A 21,627-nucleotide genomic window follows, 5' to 3' on the forward strand; every position below is an offset into this window, starting at 1 on the left:
CTTCTCTTTGCCTGTCTCCTTATATCTCTTCTATAGCCTTTTTTCACATGCAGTTCCTGTTTAATATTGTTTGTCATCTACTTTACTCCCAATTGTGTCCTCTTCACTCGTGGAATACAGCTTACCATTGCTGCTAACAAATATACCTTTATAATTTCCCAAACACTAATGTTATTTCAGCCTTCCAATTCCTCCCTCCACGAAACTTCCAAGACTATTATAATCACCTACTTCATAATTCCACATACATTGCCTTCCGTGCGATTGTATCTCCGTGGATGATGTTGATTCTCATAGACTTCTCGTTGATTCTACAAACAAATAGAGGGGATAGCCATGGGTTCACCACTCTCCCCACCCTTGGCCAATTTCTTTATGGAGACCTTTGAAGAAAAAGCCTTAGTCTCTGCCCCACAAAAACCAACCATGTGGCTTTGCTATGTTGATGATGTTTGCTATTTGGCCACATGGCTCTGAAACACTTCTCTCCTTCTTAACACACTTAAACAACCAACACCCCAGAATCAAATTCACTCTGGAAAAAGAGGAAAACAACAGCCTCCCTTTCCTAGACACTAGTCACCCGCCAGCCTAATGGATCCTTGGTTTTCTCAGTTTACAGAAAACCCACCCATACAGGCAGATACATTCACCAACAATTCCACCACCCCCTCACAACAATATGGAGTAGTGAAAACACTATACAACAGGGCTAAACTAATCTGTTCAAACGACTTGGCCCTAAACACTGAACTAAATCACATCCTCAACACTTTCTCAGCCAATGGCTACCCCCCAAAAAATATTAGAACCTACAAACCAGATTCCCGGATTACTCTAAATCCATCACCATTCCCTACATCCATGGCAGCTCAGAAAAGATTACCAAAATCTTAAACATGACCTGACCTCCTGTTACAAACCTTACAGAAAATTGGCATCCCTTATCTGCTCCACTAAAGACCAACCACTTCCCCTAGACCTACCTGGTGTTTACCAGGTCCCTTGCAGTTGTAAACTGTCCTACTTTGGCCAAACAGGCAGGACAGTGAATATCAGAATTTCGGAACACAAGGACTATATCCGTTTTCACAAATAGTCATTCTAGGCTTGCGGACCATGCTCTGGATACACACCACAGAATACAGTGGAAGAAAGCTACAGTGATACACCTTAGCAAATACAAATTTGGAAGACTCTTTATGGAATCAGCCTCAGCCCTAAGAAATTCTCCAAACCTCAACAAATTTGGTTGTATGCGACTGCCCCAAATTTGGGAGGCCTACATCTGCAAACCTTCAGCCCAGTGGCCAAGACACCTACTTAGCCTGCTAGAGAGCACCATCAGGACTGTTAGAACAATAGCTTCATCTCTTCATTCCCAGTTTCTGTGTTGTAGTGCCTACGTGCATGTAACTTTTTTCTAAGTTCCTTTAGAAAATGGCAACGTGACGTTGCCGAAATATCGGAAAATATTAAAGTTTAATTTAATTTATATCCTTAACTACGTTCTATTCCTTAAGTGTTTTAAAGATGGGTAAATGAATGGGGGTTTTGGTTTAATGCAGCAAAATGTAACATCTTCAAGTTTGGGAAACATCGATCAGGTACTGCATCCTCTCTGGGAGGAGTTATACTGGAAGAAATAGGGGAGACAGGAGAGCTTGGGTTGATCAATAGAAACCTGAAATTTAGGGGACATATTACAAAAGTGGTGAAGGTAACAGAGCATTGCTGCAATAATGAGAATGCTGACCTACAGAGATAAAACAGTCATTCTGTTGTATAAGACCCTGATCAGACCACACTTGGACTATTGTTCTCAGATTTGAAGTGGATAAATTAACTGTGGAAAGGATACAAAGATGGATGACAAAGACAGTTTCATGACTGTACAAGGATAGTTATGAGGATCAGCTGAGGGAATGTGGAGTGCAGAGTTTGGTGGATAGAAAGAGGTGCAGTGATTGAGACTTATAAACTGTTGAGAGGTGGTTATAGGAGTGACACTGAGAGTTCTTTTGCTTGGTTGAACAGTGGGAAGGAGCCATGACTAGGGGCCATTCCTGGAAGTTACATAAGGAAACTGAGAAAGAGGGTGAGGAGTGGTTTCTTTGCATGGAGGGTGGTTGAACCATGGAATGCATTGCCTAATAGTGGTGAGAGTGAGAACAGTCAATGCATTTAAGGAGTGGTGTGATAGACTTTGTGTTCTCTAGGAGAGACCTCCCTCTGAGTTTTGATAGACTTGTGTTTCTTAGAAAGGACCTCCCACAATGAGTTTTGATTCCATGGATGCCTGAATAATAAAAAAGGAAGCTTAATTTCTTGGATGAACATTTAGGTAGTTCCAGTACATTGTTCTATTAGAAATAGGCAGTGTTTATAAACAAATCAGATTAATTTTATTTAAAATATTATAATAGATTTAAGTTTAAAAAACAACCTCAATTTTCAAGTTGACTTTTCATCTGAAAATAGTTCTTCAGATTCATTGTTTAAATGATCATACAGATCCAGTTTGAATCTGGTGAATTGATTTAGTTTTCATTATCAGTGTCCCACAACAGATAATCATCTGTACTATCCATAAGATTAGAGATATTACACTTTTTAAATGATTTTGTTAGTCTCTATTTCGTTCCATTCTTTGATCACAAAATTGCACAACATATCAAATGACTACTAAATTTATGCTATGCAAAAAAAAATTGTTATGCATAGATATAAAAATAACAGATCTAACAATACCTAACGTTGCATTAATACAAGAAGAAATTGGGGTCATCTTATACAAATGACAAGCTTAACCTAAAAATAGTCCTAAAATTTAGGCCTGGTCCTATGTCAACATATGGTAAATTTTATTTGTATTATCTTAGACATGCACTTTTTTGATTTGTACTCCATTTTAAAAATTTTGAAGTATAACTTCATTTATTTTAACACCAGACATCCATGGATGTAAGTAATCAGTGGTGCTTACACAAAGTATGAACTGATTTAAACTATATTCACCATGCTGTCAGGCAGTGCATTCTACTCAACAACCACTCCCTATACAAAGAACATGCTATTAATGTTAGTTTCTAGAAATGGCTTCTCTCTCTTAATGAAAAACTTTCCATATTAACCTGGTAACAATCCCTGAGAGTTAAACATTTCTCTTGCTATATTTACATAGCACATGGGAAAACATGTAATCAGTCTTGTTCATTTATCTCATTATGCTGAGCACCACTGTTTGTATTCCTCAATAACTGCAGAAGCTTTCTGGTTGATATACCTTAAGAACAACTTGTCAACTCTACTTTTTTTATACCTTCTATCAGCATTGATTAGTCATCCTTCCATAATCATTCCTTGTCGCATAAACTTCTGAGGGGTTTACTTTGTCCTGTTTAGCTAATTTTTTTTGTGATTTGTTATGCTAACCATCCTTACTTACACTTTGCTCATGAATATGCTGCTTTACTTTTCTATATATTCCTTGTTTTGCAGGTCTTGCTTTATTCATTGGCTTAACCTCACATGGTTTATCTTGACTGGGTATGATGCTAAAACTGACTTGATCAATCTCTGATCACTTCCCATGAACTAATTCTTTCCTTGTAGCTTGAGCCATGGTACTACTGTTATAATTATCAGCTTTATAGATCAACACTAACCCTTTCTTTACAGAATTCTACATCTAGCAACTTCCCAGAATAAGACGGCATTATTATTACTACCCAAGACCCCATGGAGTCACTTATCTAGGAGGTCCTTTTATCATATTACAATGCTTTAAACACAAATTCTCTGTAGACGCCACACTCTCAGGTTAGGCATTCCAATCATTCACAACTCTGCATGAAAAACCTGCTTCTCACTCCCCTATTCAGTCTCTTTATACAGTCTCCAGGTATGACCTCTGGTTCTCCCCTGAGTTCTCACTATTTTCTGTAGAACCTCTCCAACATTGATCCTATAACAACCCCTTACTAACTTGTAGATCTCCATCATATCTCCCCTCTTCCTCCTATTCACTAGATTCTTCAAGAAGCAGCTTCTCAATCTTTCCTTATAGTTGGCATTCTAGAAGTTAAACTACCTTAGTTGGTTGCCTCTGGACCCTTTTCCCAACATCTTTTGTCCTTCTAAAAACCAGGTGACCAAATCTGGGCATAATAGTCCAGATTTGCCTAATCAAAGATTTATACAATGGAACAAAAATCTCCTACTTCAACAAGTCTGTCTTTCACATCATTCCTAGAAGCCTGTGTTGTTTTCACAATTTTGGCTATGTGTCCTCTAAATTTCACTAGTCTAATATCATCCCCAGATCTATTTCCTCCACCTCTGACAATATATCCTCATCATGCATAAATTCTGCATCCCATTTTTGTTTTCCAAATTTTAAAACCTTAAATTTTGGCAACATTGAACTTGCATTCCCATAAATTGAGTGCCCAATCACTCAATTTATTCAAGTCTTGTAAGGCCACATCTTCTCCTCTCTTCATGTTTGTCCCAACTTTGCATCATCTGCAAACAACTGAATATCTCCATCCAAATCTTCACCAATATCATTAATATAAAAGTTAAACAGCAATGGCCCTAAAACAGATCCCTGAGGCACACCACTAGTAACTTTCCTTTTTCCTGAATATTGCTCCCCCATATTCAACTTGTTGATACTTATCAGATAGCCAATCTAATATCAACCTCATCTGCTCTAGTTTGACTATCAACTTATGTGGGATAATCTATCAATAGCCTTTGCAAAATCTAAGTATATTATTGGGTATCCTTCTGCTCTGTCCATGGAAGCAGTCACCTTATTGTAATAAGTAATTACTGAAACATGACTTCCCTTTAGCAAATCCATACATTCCATAAAAGATAATACTATTGTTTTCAACCCAATTCTAGTTCTCTCAAGCTTCTCCAACAACTTAACTACACCACCTGACACACACAGATAGGCCTATAGTTTGATGCTAGAGTTCTATCACATCACTTTATGAAGTGGAACAATCTTGCTGTCCTTCCACTCCTTAGGAACTTGACACAGTGTAAGACTCGTATTAAAATATGTCAAGGCCATTATCAACTCCCTGGCACATTCCTTCAGAATACATGATATTAAGTCCCACAGCCTTATTTCATCTAGTTTACTCACTCCCTATACCTCTTGCTCACAATCTCCATGAGGTCACATTTACAAGATTGAAAGATTTTTATGAATTGCTCATTAAATATCTCCACCACATATTCTGCAACAGACAGCTGTCTTTATACTATTTTCTCCCAATCAATGTCATTCTTTTGCTGGCTGCATATTTAAAGAACTCCTTAGGATTCTTTTTGGCTTCATTAGCAAACTGCTTTTCATAGCTCTGGTTATCTCCACTTTTCTTATGCTATCTCCATAATGCCCTTTTTCTCTGTATTGCATGCTTAATCTCTTTATTCATCTATTTCACACCATCTTATTTAACCTTCTCTCCCTTGGAATATGCTTAGACATACTATCTACTAGATAGTTTTTGAAAATCTCCAAGCTGCATTGATCTGTTTTCCAGCTAAATCCTCATTCCATGCTACACCTGCAAGCTGTCTCCTGAGCTCTTCGTAATCATCCCTCCCCTTGTAGTTCCACATATACCTTTTTCTCACAGAGGTCTGTGATCTGCATGGTCACTTTTTTGCTTGAGTGGCAGTTGACTTTGGTTAATGATAAATATTGTTACCAGATCCAGCACTCAAGCCATGTCAATTTTTTTTAGCTATTTTATCCAACTATCAACATATTAGATTTTAGAAAAATTGATTAGGGCTGGCATTCAGAAATGGGTTGACAGTGAATCTACTTTGCAATGAACAACATGGGTTTACTAAATGAAGGTCATGTTTTAGCTAGCTACTTGCTCACATTCTATAACAATGTTACCATTGAACTAGACAAGGGGAATGGATACACCATGATGATACTTTTGAATTTTTCTAAGGCATTTGACATAATACATCATAGCAGACTGCTACATGAATTGGAGAAAATGGGTCTAGGTTATAGAATATTAGCATGGATAAGAGGATGGCTGACATAAAGTGGTATATAAGGGATGATGTGAATCTGCAAGATTTAAAGCAACTAGTGGTGTACCACAAGGATCAGTGCTGGGTTTACTGTTATTCAATCTGTACATTAATAGTATTGAAAAGGATTTGACAAGCAACATATAGCTATATGCTGATGCAAAGATAGGTAGGATAATCAGGAATGCTGCTGATACAGTACTTGCAGAATGATTTAAATAGGCTGGAATTGTGGGCATGGGAAAATGGGTGTCAGTTCAATATCAGTAAATGTAAAGTCATTCACTTCATTGTGATAACCTAGGGATCTTGGATGTTAATAGATAGGAAGTTGAAGTTCAGGTATCATGTGGCAAAGATTGCAAATACAAATCAAAGATAATTGCAATATTGACATCTCCATGGATTGCTCATTGCAAGAGACCAAAACTATTCATATAATCCATACCTCTCCTTAAACCCATTAACAGACAAAGCACTCAACTGTGGAAACCCATTTCACTCATTCCCAACTTGGCAAACAAATCTAGTCCTTACACCCTTACTAACCACCTTTATTCAACTTGCAGGGATGACCCCTTGTTCTGGTCCTTCCCAGCCAAGTGCTGAAACATTTCTTGAATCCATCTTAAAAACCCTTGAAGCAACTTAAATGCTTTTATATCCTATCAATTTCTTCTATCATCCAACTTCTGCAATCTATATACCTTCATTCTATCCTCCCAGGAACATTTCAGATTCCTAACCATCTTGACTCAACTGAATCTTCTCCACTGATTTCATAGCAAGCTTTCTACAACCCCCTAAATCTTCAGGTATTTTTTGAAACAGTTCCATTAATGATATAGCTTGTAATCTGTTTATTACAAAATGCATAGTTTCACATTTCTCCACATTAAACAAATTGACACCTGTTATCTTTTGCCTATACTAACAGCCTATCTAAATCATCTTGCAAACCTTTCCATACATATTAACTATTACTTACCTAATTTTACCAACTGTTTCAGGGTTATTTCCTATACCATTTATTTATTTATTTATATATAAATAAATAATATATATATATTTATATATCTATATAAATATTTATATATATAGGAAATAACCCTGTTTCAGGGTTATTTCCTATACCATTTATTTATATATAAATAAATAATATATATATATAACAGTGGCCTCAGCATTAAACTTCATGGTCCATCACTACTTGCTTGTTTTTGCCTTGCTTCTGCCTCTCAATATTCTATTTGATCTGTCCAGCAGCCATCCTCTTAACTAATGTCATATCATCCCCATTTCTTCTAATTTACATAAGATTTTCATGTATTCTATCAAATGCCTTTGCAGAATCATTATATAGCCATTTCCTTTATCTAACTTGGTTGTTAAACAATGATACACTATGTCATCCCTCATACAGTATATCTGTATCCACCCATTCTTGAATTCTTTTTGACCAATTTTTCAATTACTTTTACCACACCTAACATACTGATTAGTCTATAATTTGCTATTACACTCTTACAACCTCCCTTATAGAGTATGCAGCATCCCAACCTCCTAAAGGGGATGCTGCATACTCTATTGGAGCTATCCTGGAGGAAGTAAGAGAAGAGATCTGGGTTTGATGATTGATCAAAACCTGAAATTTAGGGGACATATTGCAAAGGTGGTGGAAGTAACACAGGATTGCTGCAATGAGGACACTGACTTGCAGAGCTAAGAATTATCATTCTGTTATATAAGACTCCAATCAGACTGCACTCAGATTATGAGGATCAGCTGAGGGAATGTGGACTGCAGAGTTTGGTGGATAGGAGAGATATGATCGAGACTAAACTGTTGAGAGGTGGTTACAGGGTTGACACTAGGGAGTTCTTTTGCTTGGTTGAACAGCAAAAAGGAGTGATAAAGGGCTATCCCTGGAAGTTACAAAAGGAAACTGAGCAAGAGGGCGAGTGGTATCTTTGCATGGAGGGTGTTGAACTGTGGAATGCATTACCTGATGGAGTGGAGAGCAAGAACGGTCAATGAGTTGAAGTAGTGGTATGATACTTTAGGTTTCCTAGGAGGCACCTCCCACGATGAGTCTTGATATACTGTTTCTTAAGGGCCTCCTGCAATGAATCTTCTGATTCCATGGAGGCCTGAATAATTATGCAAGGAATTATTTTGCTCTTTCCATTCCCTTGGAAATAGACCAGAGCTGAGATTCAGTTGTCAGACATTGCCAGTTCCTTTCTTCATTCTTGCAAAACAAGCTGATATGCCAGCTAATCCCACAGCTGTATTTACATTCAGATTCTGCAATATCCTAAGAACCTCCAGTTCATCCACCTGTTACATATTAGTCTGTCTCATAGGTTAAAGCAGCATCCTCACTGGATGCTGCTTTAAAAATACCCTTGCAAAGTGGTCACTTTAATTCTGCTATTTTCTCTGCTTCTGTCTCTTTTGTGACCATCACTAAGTTTAATCTTCCAGACATTCTTACTTGCCACAACTCTTGGCAATTTTCTTTGGCTTGCTCAGCTAGATTCTTCTCATAATCTGATTTTGTTTTCTGTACCTAAGCCTGTACTATTGAGTTTGCTGGTCACCTTTATTCTACTGAATTTTCTTCTGCAGCTCACTTAATATTACTTGTCTAGCTAACTCCTATCTCATTAACACTCCTTACCTGAGGTATACAATTTAATATTGCATTCCTCTCAAATGTCATGGCACAAGCTTATGCTTCCTCCTAAGTTTGTCTTTCTTGTAGAAAGGCTTATGTTGGTAACATGACTATTAAATTATTTAAGGAATTTGCAACGTATACTGGAATATTAATTAAAAGTAACTTTAATGTATACTTCCTATATTTCAGCAATGTCACATTGCCATCTTCATGGGAGCATACAAATGACACTTCACGCAGGAACTACAAAAAGCAAATGAGGCAGAAGATAAACTACTCTTATTCCTCAAGTCCTAATGGTGCCCCCTAGCAGGTTATATTGGGTTGTCTTGCCCATTGGGCTGATGTTCTCATGATGTAAGTCTCCCAAATTTGAGGCAGTCTCATGCACCCAAATTTGAGGTTTGGAATGTTTTTAGAGCTAAGGCTGATTCTATGAATAGTCTTTCATGCTTGCACTTGCTATGGTGTATAATTTGGCTTTTTTCAAGCATATTCTGTGGTGGGTATCCAGAGCATGGTTTGCAAGCCCAGAGTAGCTATTCTGATGAAACCAGATGTAATCCTTATGTTCTGAAATCCTGATATTTGCTGTCCTGCCTGTTTGGCCCAATAGGACAATTTATACGAAGTATTCATTAAAGCTTCTAATTAATATTCCAATATGTTGCAAATTCCTTAAATAATATAGTCATGTGTTACCAACGAATAAGCCTTTCTACAAGAATTACTATCATCCACGGAGATTCCATCGCACGCAACGCTCGCCAATACGGCAAACTGAAGTTGAGGATATTTATACTAAATCGTTTGACCTTCCTAAAATGCTGCCAGGATAATAAGGTAATACCAAATTGTATTAAATTTAAACACTATTTCTCTTCACAGAACACTCTCCAGATTTATAACTGCTAGCTTCGCCCATTCTATGAGAACAAATCACTGCAATGTGCATTCTCCTAGCCAACGAAAACAAAACTTTACAGGCACTAGAGCTTTCAAGCATGCTGAACCATGACCTTTGAATGATTCTTTGTCTTGTGTGCTTCAGCAACAAAAGAATTTGAAAAAATACATAGTTGGCACATCAAGAAACTTGATAACCTGAAAAAGAACTCTACCACTGTAGTCAATCTCTCTTCCATTGTTTTAAAGTCTGAAGCACTCGCTGCTCTTGCACGTGGCCACAATTTTGCCTTGCGCCTAAAATAAAATACCTGCCGAGGAAATAATGATCCAAATAGAATGTATCTGCAACTTCCAAACCATATTGCCAACAATTTGAGTAGATGTGGCTGGTGTTCTCACCAAAGCAAGACCACCAAAAACCAACATATCAAAAGACAAATATACAGCTACTAGAGATGAAGAAAAACAAGGAAAATGGTAATTGCCAAAGCAGATAAGAATGGAAATCATGCGTATTTTCTTTATTTACACGTTATGGTTTTTAATTGATCCAAAAAACAGCAAGAATCTTGATTTTACATCTATTTTGGAGGAAGCCGTGATCGTTACTGTAAGCCCACGTTTTCTGATTGAGAACACAATAAATGTGGTTTTTGACCAAGTCAGAATGGTCAAGGAACAAGTGAAAAATAATTAATGCATAACGTCATATCTTGTCCACTGTACAAAAATTGTACAGTGGACAAGATATTGTAGAGAGTTATATGAAGAAAAACAAGATTCAGATAGCGTTGGGAAACTGAAGAATTGAAGCAGATATCACCACCAGGTAATGAGCATGATATGGACATTTTAAGAGGAGAGGTAGAAAAAGCAATAGGGCAGCTAAAACAAGAGTCCTGGTAACAATAAAATTACTGGAGAAATGATTAAATATGGTGGTGAAAGTATAGTTACAGAAATGCACCAACTATGTAATATGGTATGGAAAGAAGGGAAAATGCCAGAGGAGTGGGTGAAATCAATATTTGTAACATTGTACAAGAAAGGAAATAAGCTAGAATGTAAAAATTATAGAACAATTGCCTTGATAAGTCACCTTGGTAAAGTGATAATCATATTGACAGAAAGATTGAGAACAATTGGAAGCATACCTTGCAGACGAGCAAGAAGGATTTAGGAAGGATTGAACTACAATTCAACAGATTTTGACAATGAGGTTAATAGCAGAGAAAGCTAGGAGAAAAAACAAAAACATATATACTTGCTTTGTCGATTTTCAGAAAGCATTTGACAGTATTGACCAGAAAGTGACATTAGCAGTTCTGGAATCCTATGGAATTGATAGGAAAAAAAACTAATAGCTATACTAAAAGATGTTTACCAGAATGTGGTTTGAATAGGTGATTTGGAGAAATGGTTTCAAACAAGCAGAGGTACTAGACAAGGAGACCCAATATCACTGATCATTTTCATCACACATTTAGAAAGAGCAATGGATAAAATAAAAGATGCCAAAGGAATATCTGTACACAGAATGAGAATTAACAATCTGAGATTTGCAGATGACATTATTGAAGACGAAAGAGAACTACAAAAAACAAACTGTTAAATGAGGAAGGGAAGAGATTTGGACTTGTTATGAACTTTGAAAAAACAAGACAATGGTATTTGGTGAGAAGAACATGAAACAAAAGATTCAAGTGGATGGAACTGATATAGAAAATGTAGAATAATTCACATATTTGGGAAGTAAACTGACATATGACTTGGACTGTAAAAAAGAAAGATCAGGATTGCAAAGGGAAGAACAAATCTAAAGGCCATGGATAACATCTGGAAAAGTAAAGTGATCAGTCTGCAAATAAAACTAAGAGTACTGGAAACATGCATCTTCAGCAGTGTACTGTAAGGATCTGAAACGTGGGTAATAAGGAATCGAGAAAAAGAATTTTGGCATTTGAAAGAACTTGTTACAGGAAGATTCTAAGAATAGGATGGGTACAGAAAATCACCAATGAAGAGTTCTATCAGAAGATACAACCAAAACAATCTAATGCAGAAGATTATAAAATAGAAGCTGCATTTATTTCGACTCATCTATAGAATGAGTGAGGACTGGAAGATAAAGACATTTATGTTTGGTATTTTGGATGGTTTAAACAGAAGAGGTAGACCATATAAAAGATTGGTGTGGAACGGGTGTACAAAAACTGTGACACTGGACAAAAAAAGGTGGAAGATAGTGAAGCAGGCATCGGACATCAACGGGCAGTGAGCCCATGATTCGTGATGATGAAAGCAGATAATGGTAACACCACTGGTTCTCAACCAAAAGGAATACACAGGTTAGCTTGATGCTTTATTATTAGATCAGGCTACCTACCTCCCTATTGAATGTAATCCTACCAGCTCCCAAATTAGAACACTCCATAGGCTCCTTAAGGTCACTTCTTAGCCTGTGGAAGTTACCAACAAATTAAAACCTTATAACTCTAGACCCCTTCCTGTTTTTATGGACTTCCAAAAATACGTAAACTGAATGTGCCATTACATCCCATAGTGGATGGCATTGATTCCCCACATAAATTAGCCAGTGTTCATACACTATACTGGCATCACCCATTAAAAAAAAAACTCAGCCCACTTCAAAGCCAGTATAGAAAACCTTTCACTCCAACATGCTGACATAATGGTCAGTTTTGACATCTCCCTATTCACAAATGTACCACTCAAGGAAACCTTACAGCTCATCTAAGTCAATTTCCTCCCCCTATCTCAGCCCTATTTCAGTTCACAATGCACTCAGGCTATTTCATTTAGTAAGGAAAATTCTACAAACAGAGGGAATTCACCAGCCATGGGTTCACCACTTTCTCCACCCTTGGCCAACTTCTTTTTGGAGACTTGAAGAGAAAGTCTTAAACTCTGCCCCACAAAAAACCATTATTTGGCTTTATGTGGATGTGTTCACTATTTGGCCACATGGCTCAGATCCACTATACTCCTTAACACTTAAATAACCAACACCCAAAAAAAAAAAAAAGTTCCAAACCTCAAATTTGGGAGACTTATATCATGAGAACATTAGTTAGGCCAACATCCAAGACAACCTAATAGCCTGCTAGGGGAACCATTAGGAATTTAGGAATAAGAATAGTTATCTTCTGTCTCATTTGCTTTTTGTAGTTCCTGTGTGCACGTGTCATATTTATATCTTCCCATGAAGATGGCAATGCACATTGCTGAAATATAGGAAGTATTTGTTAAAGTTTCTTTTAATTAATATTTCAGTATATGTTGTAATTTCTTTAAATAATTTAAGTCCTAAGCTTGTCATTGCATCTGGTTGACTGAGTGGTTAGCATATCTGCTTTGCAACCAAAAGGCTGCAGGTTTGAATCTCACCATTGGATATGGATGGTTGTCTATGAAAATAGTTGTTGTGGGCAGTAGATGGTGTTGGTATAGATGTGGTTTGCTGCAGTTGGTGGATTAAGTAGAGACAGAGCTATAGAGCAGGTGCCCTCTGTTGACTTGACAAGTCTTTACTTTGAGGTTGTATAATAATAAAATAATCACCTGCCTTACAGTTCCTCATAATACCCCTTCTAGGGCAAAATATGCCTTTATGTTTTATAATCTAAGTCAAGATTGCCTGTGATGATTACTTTCACCAATCAGAACCAGTATAGCCACCTTGGTTATAAAGCTCTTCTGAACCTATGACCAAGTCCAATACTTAATTCCCTTGTCCACTCCATCACATGATGCTTCAGGTAATTATCTTTCAGTAGGTATATAAATTCCATTTCCTTCCAGTCTATCTCCATAGAAGTCCCCATAATTACTTGACCTATACTAATTTGCTGATTCATGTTTTCCAGATCATCCATGGAACTCACTAGTCTATAGCAACTATATTTTGTCTTACTGGCCTTGATCTCACGAGACTGCTTGAAATGAACTTTCACTCCCACCTATCATGTATTCTTTTGGGCTGCAATTCATCTATCATCAGCAGAATCCCATTCTATCTTTATCTTCCCTGAAAATACTAAATCGTTCACATTGTATCATTAACTACATCTGCTCTTGGCTATTAGGTCAGAAATGACAACCTTTCTCATTAGTTTTGTTTGAGACTGAACTCCAGTTGGTCATTCTTGCTCACTTGCCTCAAGTGCTTTCACACTCACCTACTTCTACCCTAAGTGCTTATTTTTTCATGAATTTGCACTTTGGCATGCTCGGTGAACAAAGCTCTCTAGACAACTAACAAAGCATTTAGATTATATAAATCCCTCTTTCTGTCAAACAGATCAGGTCCAAAAATCCTACACCATTCTTTCTGCACAACCTAAGTATTAATTCATTAGCTATCAATGCCTTCCTTAGCTTGTCTCTATCATAGCATGGTAGAAGACTTACAATCTTCATTTTGCTCTTCAGTTTTGCCTCTTCTAACAACTCCTTTATATCCTTTCTCATACTTGATTCAAATCATTTGTGCCAACCAAGACAATTAGTTAATTTGCCTTGCCTCTTTTGTTGCAAACATCAAACTGAATATTTCCTATATCATTTATATACAAATCACTGAACCTCATAGATTGCTATTAGTAACAATGTTTTTGCTTTGATTCTACCACTTATACTATTATGAAGGTATAAGAGGTATGCCAAAGTGGTTAACAAGTGGAATGCATTGAGTATTGGTGAATGCAGTGACCATATATTTAAAGGCATGATTTAAGCTGATAGGGGGAACTTCCCACGTCTTGACTTCATCATAGTCCAATAGTAAATGCTGCATTCTAATTCTTTTCTCTAATGTAGCATTCACTATTGGACTGTGAAGTCAAGACATGGGAAGTTCCCCACTCATAAATTCAAGTAGAAACAGTTAAACTATTCTAGGTCAAAACATATGTGGCTGAGAATATGGTAAATATTCAGAGTTAATGCTAAAGTTATACCTCAGTCTATATAGTAGGTAACTTGCTGTTTGTCTAGACACATTTGGTCAGTTTCTAAGAAACTCGTAAGCATTTCTAAAAATTAAGGTGCATACATTTTTCAATTGCAGCTTTCTTAATTTGCATATACTGGCTCCTTAAATTTTGCTTTGAGATTTTTCAATCAAATGTATCTCAGCATGTTAAAATTGTTAACATAGACTGATGTTTTTTCTAGCCCACACCATACCTCTATTCATCATTGTCTCCATCTCGCACATCAGGAGTACCAGGGACTGCAGAAGCTTATTATAGTCCTTCTCTTCAGTCATCTCATGTTGGAACATATACCTGTGCTGTACCAAATACAGAATATGCTGAATCTACTGATTCAGAATCTTCATCAGAGGTATTAATGTAAAATTTCAGCCCTTCTATATTCAGTTTTAAATTTTATTTTGAAAAATTTGGCAAACTCAAATTAGTCTAGACTAACAATATAATTGTTATACTAGACTTAATTTTCTAGCCTAATTACAGAATAGGCACAGTGAATGACTTAGTTGCACTGATTTATGGATAACCTTAATTTAGCAGCACCTGAACTAAGTACATGTTTGCCAATACCAAAAAGGATCTGATGATAGCCATTCTCCCTGCTTTAATACTTATGCTCTGTTAAGCATCTTTTCTTCCTAGCATTTGTCTTGCTTTAAGGCAGGGTCTGCTCATGTGCACTGCTTGTATGGTCATGGGCAATTCTACTGTTAACATTTGCTGTGCATGTCTTTAATTAGGCAATCAAACCAACATATCTTCAGCCTCTTGGTCATGGCCATATACATAAAGTCTCATTGCTGATTTTGCCAGTCTTCATTTCTGCATAGCAAAGCACCACCTAAGGAATGCCTCTTGCATCTTCTGTTATTTGTGCAATGCAGAGGATGGATCTTGCCAGCAAAGGTTGGTCGATCGGTAGAGCCTCTGCTACTAATGGCTCATGCAAAAAGTGAAGCAAGTTTGAACGTGGTTAGTAGTTGAAAGGATCAATCGTTTGATGCCAACAGCATCAAACAATTGTCACATAATAGTATAAATGAAGTTAGCATATAAGTATTAGGTATTTAGTCAAGCCTGATGCCAAGTGTCCATCTCGGCATTCTCATTATCATGATATAAAGGTTTGCTCATGTTTCTTTGCTGGCCAGCATTTTGCTCTGTACATGTTGGTCTGACTGTTCTATAGATCTTTGATTTTAAGATATAGTGGGATCTTATCATAACTTCATTCATGCAGCATTGGCTCGGGTTTCAGCATCTAAATTGTCACTAAAGCTAATTTTGGACCCTAGCTATTTGAACTACATTCATTTGTTCAGCTCCATGCATCTATAAATGCCATTGGTTCAGTCACCTCCTTGCATATTGTCTTCTTGGTGTAGTTTCATTCCACATAAGCAGCTTTTCCCATTTCTGCAAGAAATATTAGTTCATTTTGTAATGTAGTGGTAAGTAGTGTCCAGGAATGTGGCTTCTGAATATCCTTGGTTAGTGTCCATACAAAGGAAGAACTACTTTTAATGGGAATGTCAGTTTGCTGCTTCATAGCATAGCCTGTGAGTTTGCATATAGAATTTTTATGCATTCCACATAAGCTTCAGGTATGCCTTTCAGATGAGTTTTATGGTATAGTCAAATGCCTTTCAGATGAGTTTTATGGTATAGTCAAATGCCTTTCAGATGAGTTTTATGGTATAGTCAAATGCCTTTCAGATGAGTTTTATGGTATAGTCAAATGCCTTTCAGATGAGTTTTATGGTATAGTCAAATGCCTTTCAGATGAGTTTTATGGTATAGTCAAATGCCTTTCAGATGAGTTTTATGGTATAGTCAAATGCCTTTCAGATGAGTTTTATGGTATAGTCAAATGCCTTTCAGATGAGTTTTATGGTATAGTCAAATGCCTTTCAGATGAGTTTTATGGTATAGTCAAATGCCTTTCAGATGAGTTTTATGGTATAGTCAAATGCCTTTCAGATGAGTTTTATGGTATAGTCAAATGCCTTTCCTAGATCTAATGTCATATGTATGCTTTCTTTTCCAGAAGTTTTTTTTATATAACTTAACTGCAAATCATAGGTGAGCTAGGATATAGATTTAGGTTGATAGTGTTCTTGGATCAGTGTAGTTATCTTTTCCAGTTAATACCACAAAATTGCAAATGCATTTCACATAGTGATTGTAACAGATGCTAATTCAAATTAAATGAGTTGATTGGCTGTCAGATATCAGCAGGATATAGGGAAGCAGTATAGCAAATCTTCTCTGTTATGGAAGTGTTTTGTTTTGGGAACATTGTTTAAACCTGTCATAATATTGTATAAGCTAACTGGATTTGTAAATGATGCATTGCACAATATCATGTGCTATGCATTAGCAATATAGATCTGAAAACTTAATAGACAAGCAAGTGGAGCTAATAGTTTAATGTTGCAAAGTGTAAAGATTTAAAATTCAGGAAGCAAAGTATGGACAGGGATCTGAAGTTCACTGGTAATGTTTCACAGGTTTGAAATCATTGGATTATGGCAATAGCTGTCCTGCATGTAAAATTCTATGGTCTATTACAGGCATTCCCAACCCTAGGCCCGCAGACACCATGGCGCCCGTCGACCAATTTGTGTGTGCCTGCTGCTGTTCAACCATGTGCTGTATAGTTTGAAATAATCACGTGCACATCATGCAACAATTCATGGCACGCTACATGATGCATGTGTTAATGACACATGAGTATTAAATGCATACAATGTAAAGTAGACGTGCATTCAAAGTTGTTCATTATCTGTTGCTAGTTATGTGTATAATTTTAATGGTGTCTTGTACTTTGAAATATCTTTATTTTTAATCCTGAAATGAGTGAATCAATTAAAAGACAATGAACCTATAATTTTAACACTGAATGGGAGGAAAGTTTCATTAATTCAGTCCTCTAAGAATGGAGAATTTGGAAGGAAGTGAGACAAATGATTTTGAGAGCGTATGGTGTGAGGTAGAGGTAGGCAAGACGGGATATTTAGTGGGATGTTGCTACAGACCCAGGAGCACAGAGGATGGGGACCAGGAGATGTTTAGACAGCTAAGTTTGGCAAGTGCAAGAAGAATGATTGTTATAGGAGATTTTAACTTCAGTAGTATAAATTGGAGAGAGGAAGATGCATGTAACAATAGGGGAATGGAATTTCTAGAATTCTTGAGGGACAAATGTCTTAGGCAACATGTAACAGAGGGAACAAGAGGTTCAAAAATTTTGGATTTGGATATAGCATCAGAAGAGTTGATAATAACTGAGTTGACGTCTCTCCCACCAGTTGGAGAGAGTGACCATATGGTGTTGATTTGGAAAATGAATGGACATGCAGGAGACGGGAATGGACATCAAAGAGACGGGAACTTATGTGGAATTATAAGGCAGGTGATTATAATAGTCTTAGACGTCAACTTCGGGAAGTTTCATGGAGGGAGGAATTGGAAGGCCGGGATATCACCAGTGCGTGGGAAATTGTGAAAGAATATTTGTTATCAGCAATGGTAAGTTGTATACCACGAGTGAAGAAGAGGGCGCAATTTGGAGTAAAGTGGATGCCAAACAATATTAAACAGGAATTGCATGCGAAAAAATGGCTATGGAAGAGATATATAAGGAGACAGGTGAAGAGATGCATGAGGAATATAAGACATAGGCCAGAAGAGTGACTCGTGTGGTAAGGAAAGTGAAACTGGAATATGAGAGGAGATTGGCCCTAAGATCCAAAGAAAATCCTAGGGAATTTTTTTGCTATGTGGCCAGTAGGAGGAGAAATGACTGTGGAAGAATGATATTGTGGGATAAAAATGGGAATAGAGTGACTGATGCAGAGGACATAGTGGAATTGTTCAATGAACACTTTATTGGAGTATCTCATCCTAGAGGAGTCAGTTTTAATGCTAGAGGGATAGGACTGGTACGAGGTCTGGAGGTACAGGAGGAGTGTTTCAGATACTGAGTACTCTGGATGTCAGTAAAGCTGTGGGATTGGATGGTATTTCGCCACGAGTTTTGAGAATGTGCTAGGGAATTGACAATACCTTTAACGTGGCTTTTCAATGAATGTCTGGCTTTGGCAAAGGTGCCCAGGGAATGGAAGGAAGGTAAGATAGTGCCATTGCATAAGGGTGGTAACAGACTGGAAGTGTCTAATTATAGGTCAGTCTGTGTGTCATGTCGTTAAGATCTTGGAGAAAGTAGTGAGGGACTGTGTACAGCATTGGGCAGATGAGGGTAATGTTATCTGTGAGAATCAACATGGATTTGTGAAAGGACGCTCTTGTTTTAGCAATATGCTAGCCTTTTATAATAAAGTTCCAAGAGCATTAGATGAGGGAAAGGCATATACTGCAATTTTCTTAGACTTGGCAAAGGCATTTGACAGGGTGCCACATGATAAGCTGATATTTAAGTTGCAGCACATGGGTCTGGATGTCAGATTGGTCAACTGGATTCAGGATTGGCTGTCTGATAGGTATCAGAGTTGTGTATGGTGGAGCAGTTTCCAGGAGGCAGAGGGTTACAAGTGGGGTCCCACAGGGCTCAGTACTAGGACCTATATTGTTTAACCTTTATATCAATGACATAGCCAGTGGATTGCAGGGGGATATTCAGTTGTTTGCAGATGATGTGAAGCTGGGAAGGATTATTAGTAATAGTGCAGATGTGGTAGCCCTGCAAGAGGATTTAAATAAGCTAGATAGATGGGCAAATGAATGGGGATGTCAGTTTAATGCAGCAAAATGTAATGTCTTGAGGTTTGGGAAACATCGATGGGATGCTGCATACTCTATGGGAGGAGTTATACTGGAGGAAGTAGGGGAGACAAGAGATCTGGGGTTGATGATTGATAGAAACCTGAAGTTTAGGGGACATATTGCAAAGGTGGTGAAGGTAACACAGAGGATTGCTGCTATTATGAGAAGGACACTGACCTGCAGAGATAAGAGGGTTATCATTCCGTTGTATAAGTCTCTGATCAGACCACACTTGTACTATTGTTCTCAGATTTGGTCCCCAGGATTTGAAGGGGATAAATTAACTGTGAAAAGGATACAAAGACAGATGACAAAGATGGTTTCAGGACTGTACAAGGATAGTTATGAAGATCGGCTGAGAGAATGTGGACTGCAGAGTTTGGTGGATAGGAGAGGTGATATGATTGAGACTTTTAAACTGTTGAGAGGTGGTTACATAGTTGACACTGGGGAGTTCTTTCGCTTGGTTGATCAGCAGGAAAGAGTGATGACAAGAGGCCATCCCTGGAAGTTACAAAAGGAAACTGAGGAAGAGGGTAAGGAGTGGTTTCTTTGTGTGGAGGGTGATTGAGCCGTGAAATGCATTGCCTGATGGAGTGGTGGGAGCGAGAACGGTCAGTGAGGTTAAAGAGTGGTATGATAAACTTAGTGTTTCTCAGGGGGGGGACCTCCCCTCGATGAGTCTTGACAGACTTTGTCTTAGGAAGGACCTCCCTCGATGAGTCTTTTGACTCCTTGGAGGCCTGAATAATAATTTTAAAGATAATTGTATGTTGTGCAACAGTAGCGTTGCATTTCCGAAAAAACAATGTTGAACGTCACTTGCAGACAATGCATGCCACTTTTAATATGAATTATCCACTTAAATCTGAAATAAGAACAAAAAAATAAATTAACTAAAGTCAAACCTGTCTGCCCAACAGTTGGTTTTCACTAGACATGTGGTAACATCTAAAAATGCCACCATTGTTTCTTTAAAAATTTTTCACATGCTCACAAAGAAGAAAAACCATTCTAAGATGGAGAGTTGCTAAAAAAAAAGCATTTTTGACTGGTGCTGATTGTTTATTTGAAGGATTTTTTAACAAACATGATTGTCAGCAATACAAGATTTATAATTGTCAAATAACACCATCACAAGAAAACATGAAATTTCAATGGACATACAAACTCAGTCAAAAAGTGACTTGGAAATATGTAACTGGTTCTCTTTACAATTTGAGTCAACAGATGTATCAGAAACAGCACAGTTAGCAGTTATGGTGAGAATGGTATTTAGTAACTTCACTGTAAAAGATCTACTGAAAATATTACCCATAAAAGGATGAACAATAGGTGAATATATGCCTTTGTACACGCTGTCTGCAATAACTACTGATGGGGCACTAGCAATGGTTAGCAATATCAATGGATTTATTGCACTCTGCAAGAAAGATAATTTCCAAACTTTGTCCTACCACTGTATTATCCACCAGGAAGCTTTGTGCAGTAAAATACTGGCCCTTTGGACATGTTTATTTTTGTAACAACTTTCATAACTCCATTAGTGCTGCAAAGTGGCTGCTTGGACTTTTCAAGACTCTATTGCAAGACATTGAAGATAAAGAACCTGATCTCATCCTGCATACTGAAGTATGTTGGCTCAGTAAAGGTAGTCCTTACAAGATTTTTAAGCTTAATTGAAGAAATAAAAAAAAAATCTTCATGTCAAAAATGAAAATTTTGAACTAAATGACTTGCTGGCTATTGGATTTATGTTTTCTCACAGACATCATGGAAAAATTGAATCCTTTAAATTTGGAGTTGCAAGGAAAAGATAGACATGTTGCTAAAATGATATGCTCTGTAAACTCATTTAAAGCAAAATTGGATTTGTGGATATCAAATCTGCAGATGGAAACGCCTGTTCATTTCCCAAATATGAAAAAAAAAATGGTAGGTGATAGTGAACTTAACTTGCCACCATTTGTTAAACATCAAGTGCTTAAAGAAAACAGTTTGAAAAGAGATTTCAGGAATTACTATAATTGAACCAATGATCTCCTTTTTTATCAATCCTTTTACTTGGCAAGTAAATATAATAGAAATAGCTGCATGTGCTGCAAAGCATTTTTCAAGTAAATGCTGAAGAACTGGAGCTAGAGATTTTGGATC

General features: G+C 37.3%; 1 protein-coding gene across 1 annotated transcript in view; it reads left to right on the forward strand.

The window, feature by feature from the left end:
* LOC150109866 (uncharacterized) overlaps positions 1-21,627 on the forward strand; it is a 185,502-nt gene that overhangs the window by 147,235 nt on the left and 16,640 nt on the right. Inside the window, exon 9 of the mRNA XM_090396404.1 lies at positions 14,870-15,040. Within this exon, the coding sequence (XP_090252530.1) occupies positions 14,870-15,040 (171 nt within the window). The remainder of the gene's footprint in view (positions 1-14,869; positions 15,041-21,627) is intronic.

This window comes from Typopeltis vanoorti, chromosome 1 (genome assembly GCF_054136105.1).
Source record: "Typopeltis vanoorti isolate ZY-2024b chromosome 1, IOZ_Tvanoo_1.0, whole genome shotgun sequence".
NCBI lineage: Eukaryota > Metazoa > Arthropoda > Arachnida > Uropygi > Thelyphonidae > Typopeltis > Typopeltis vanoorti.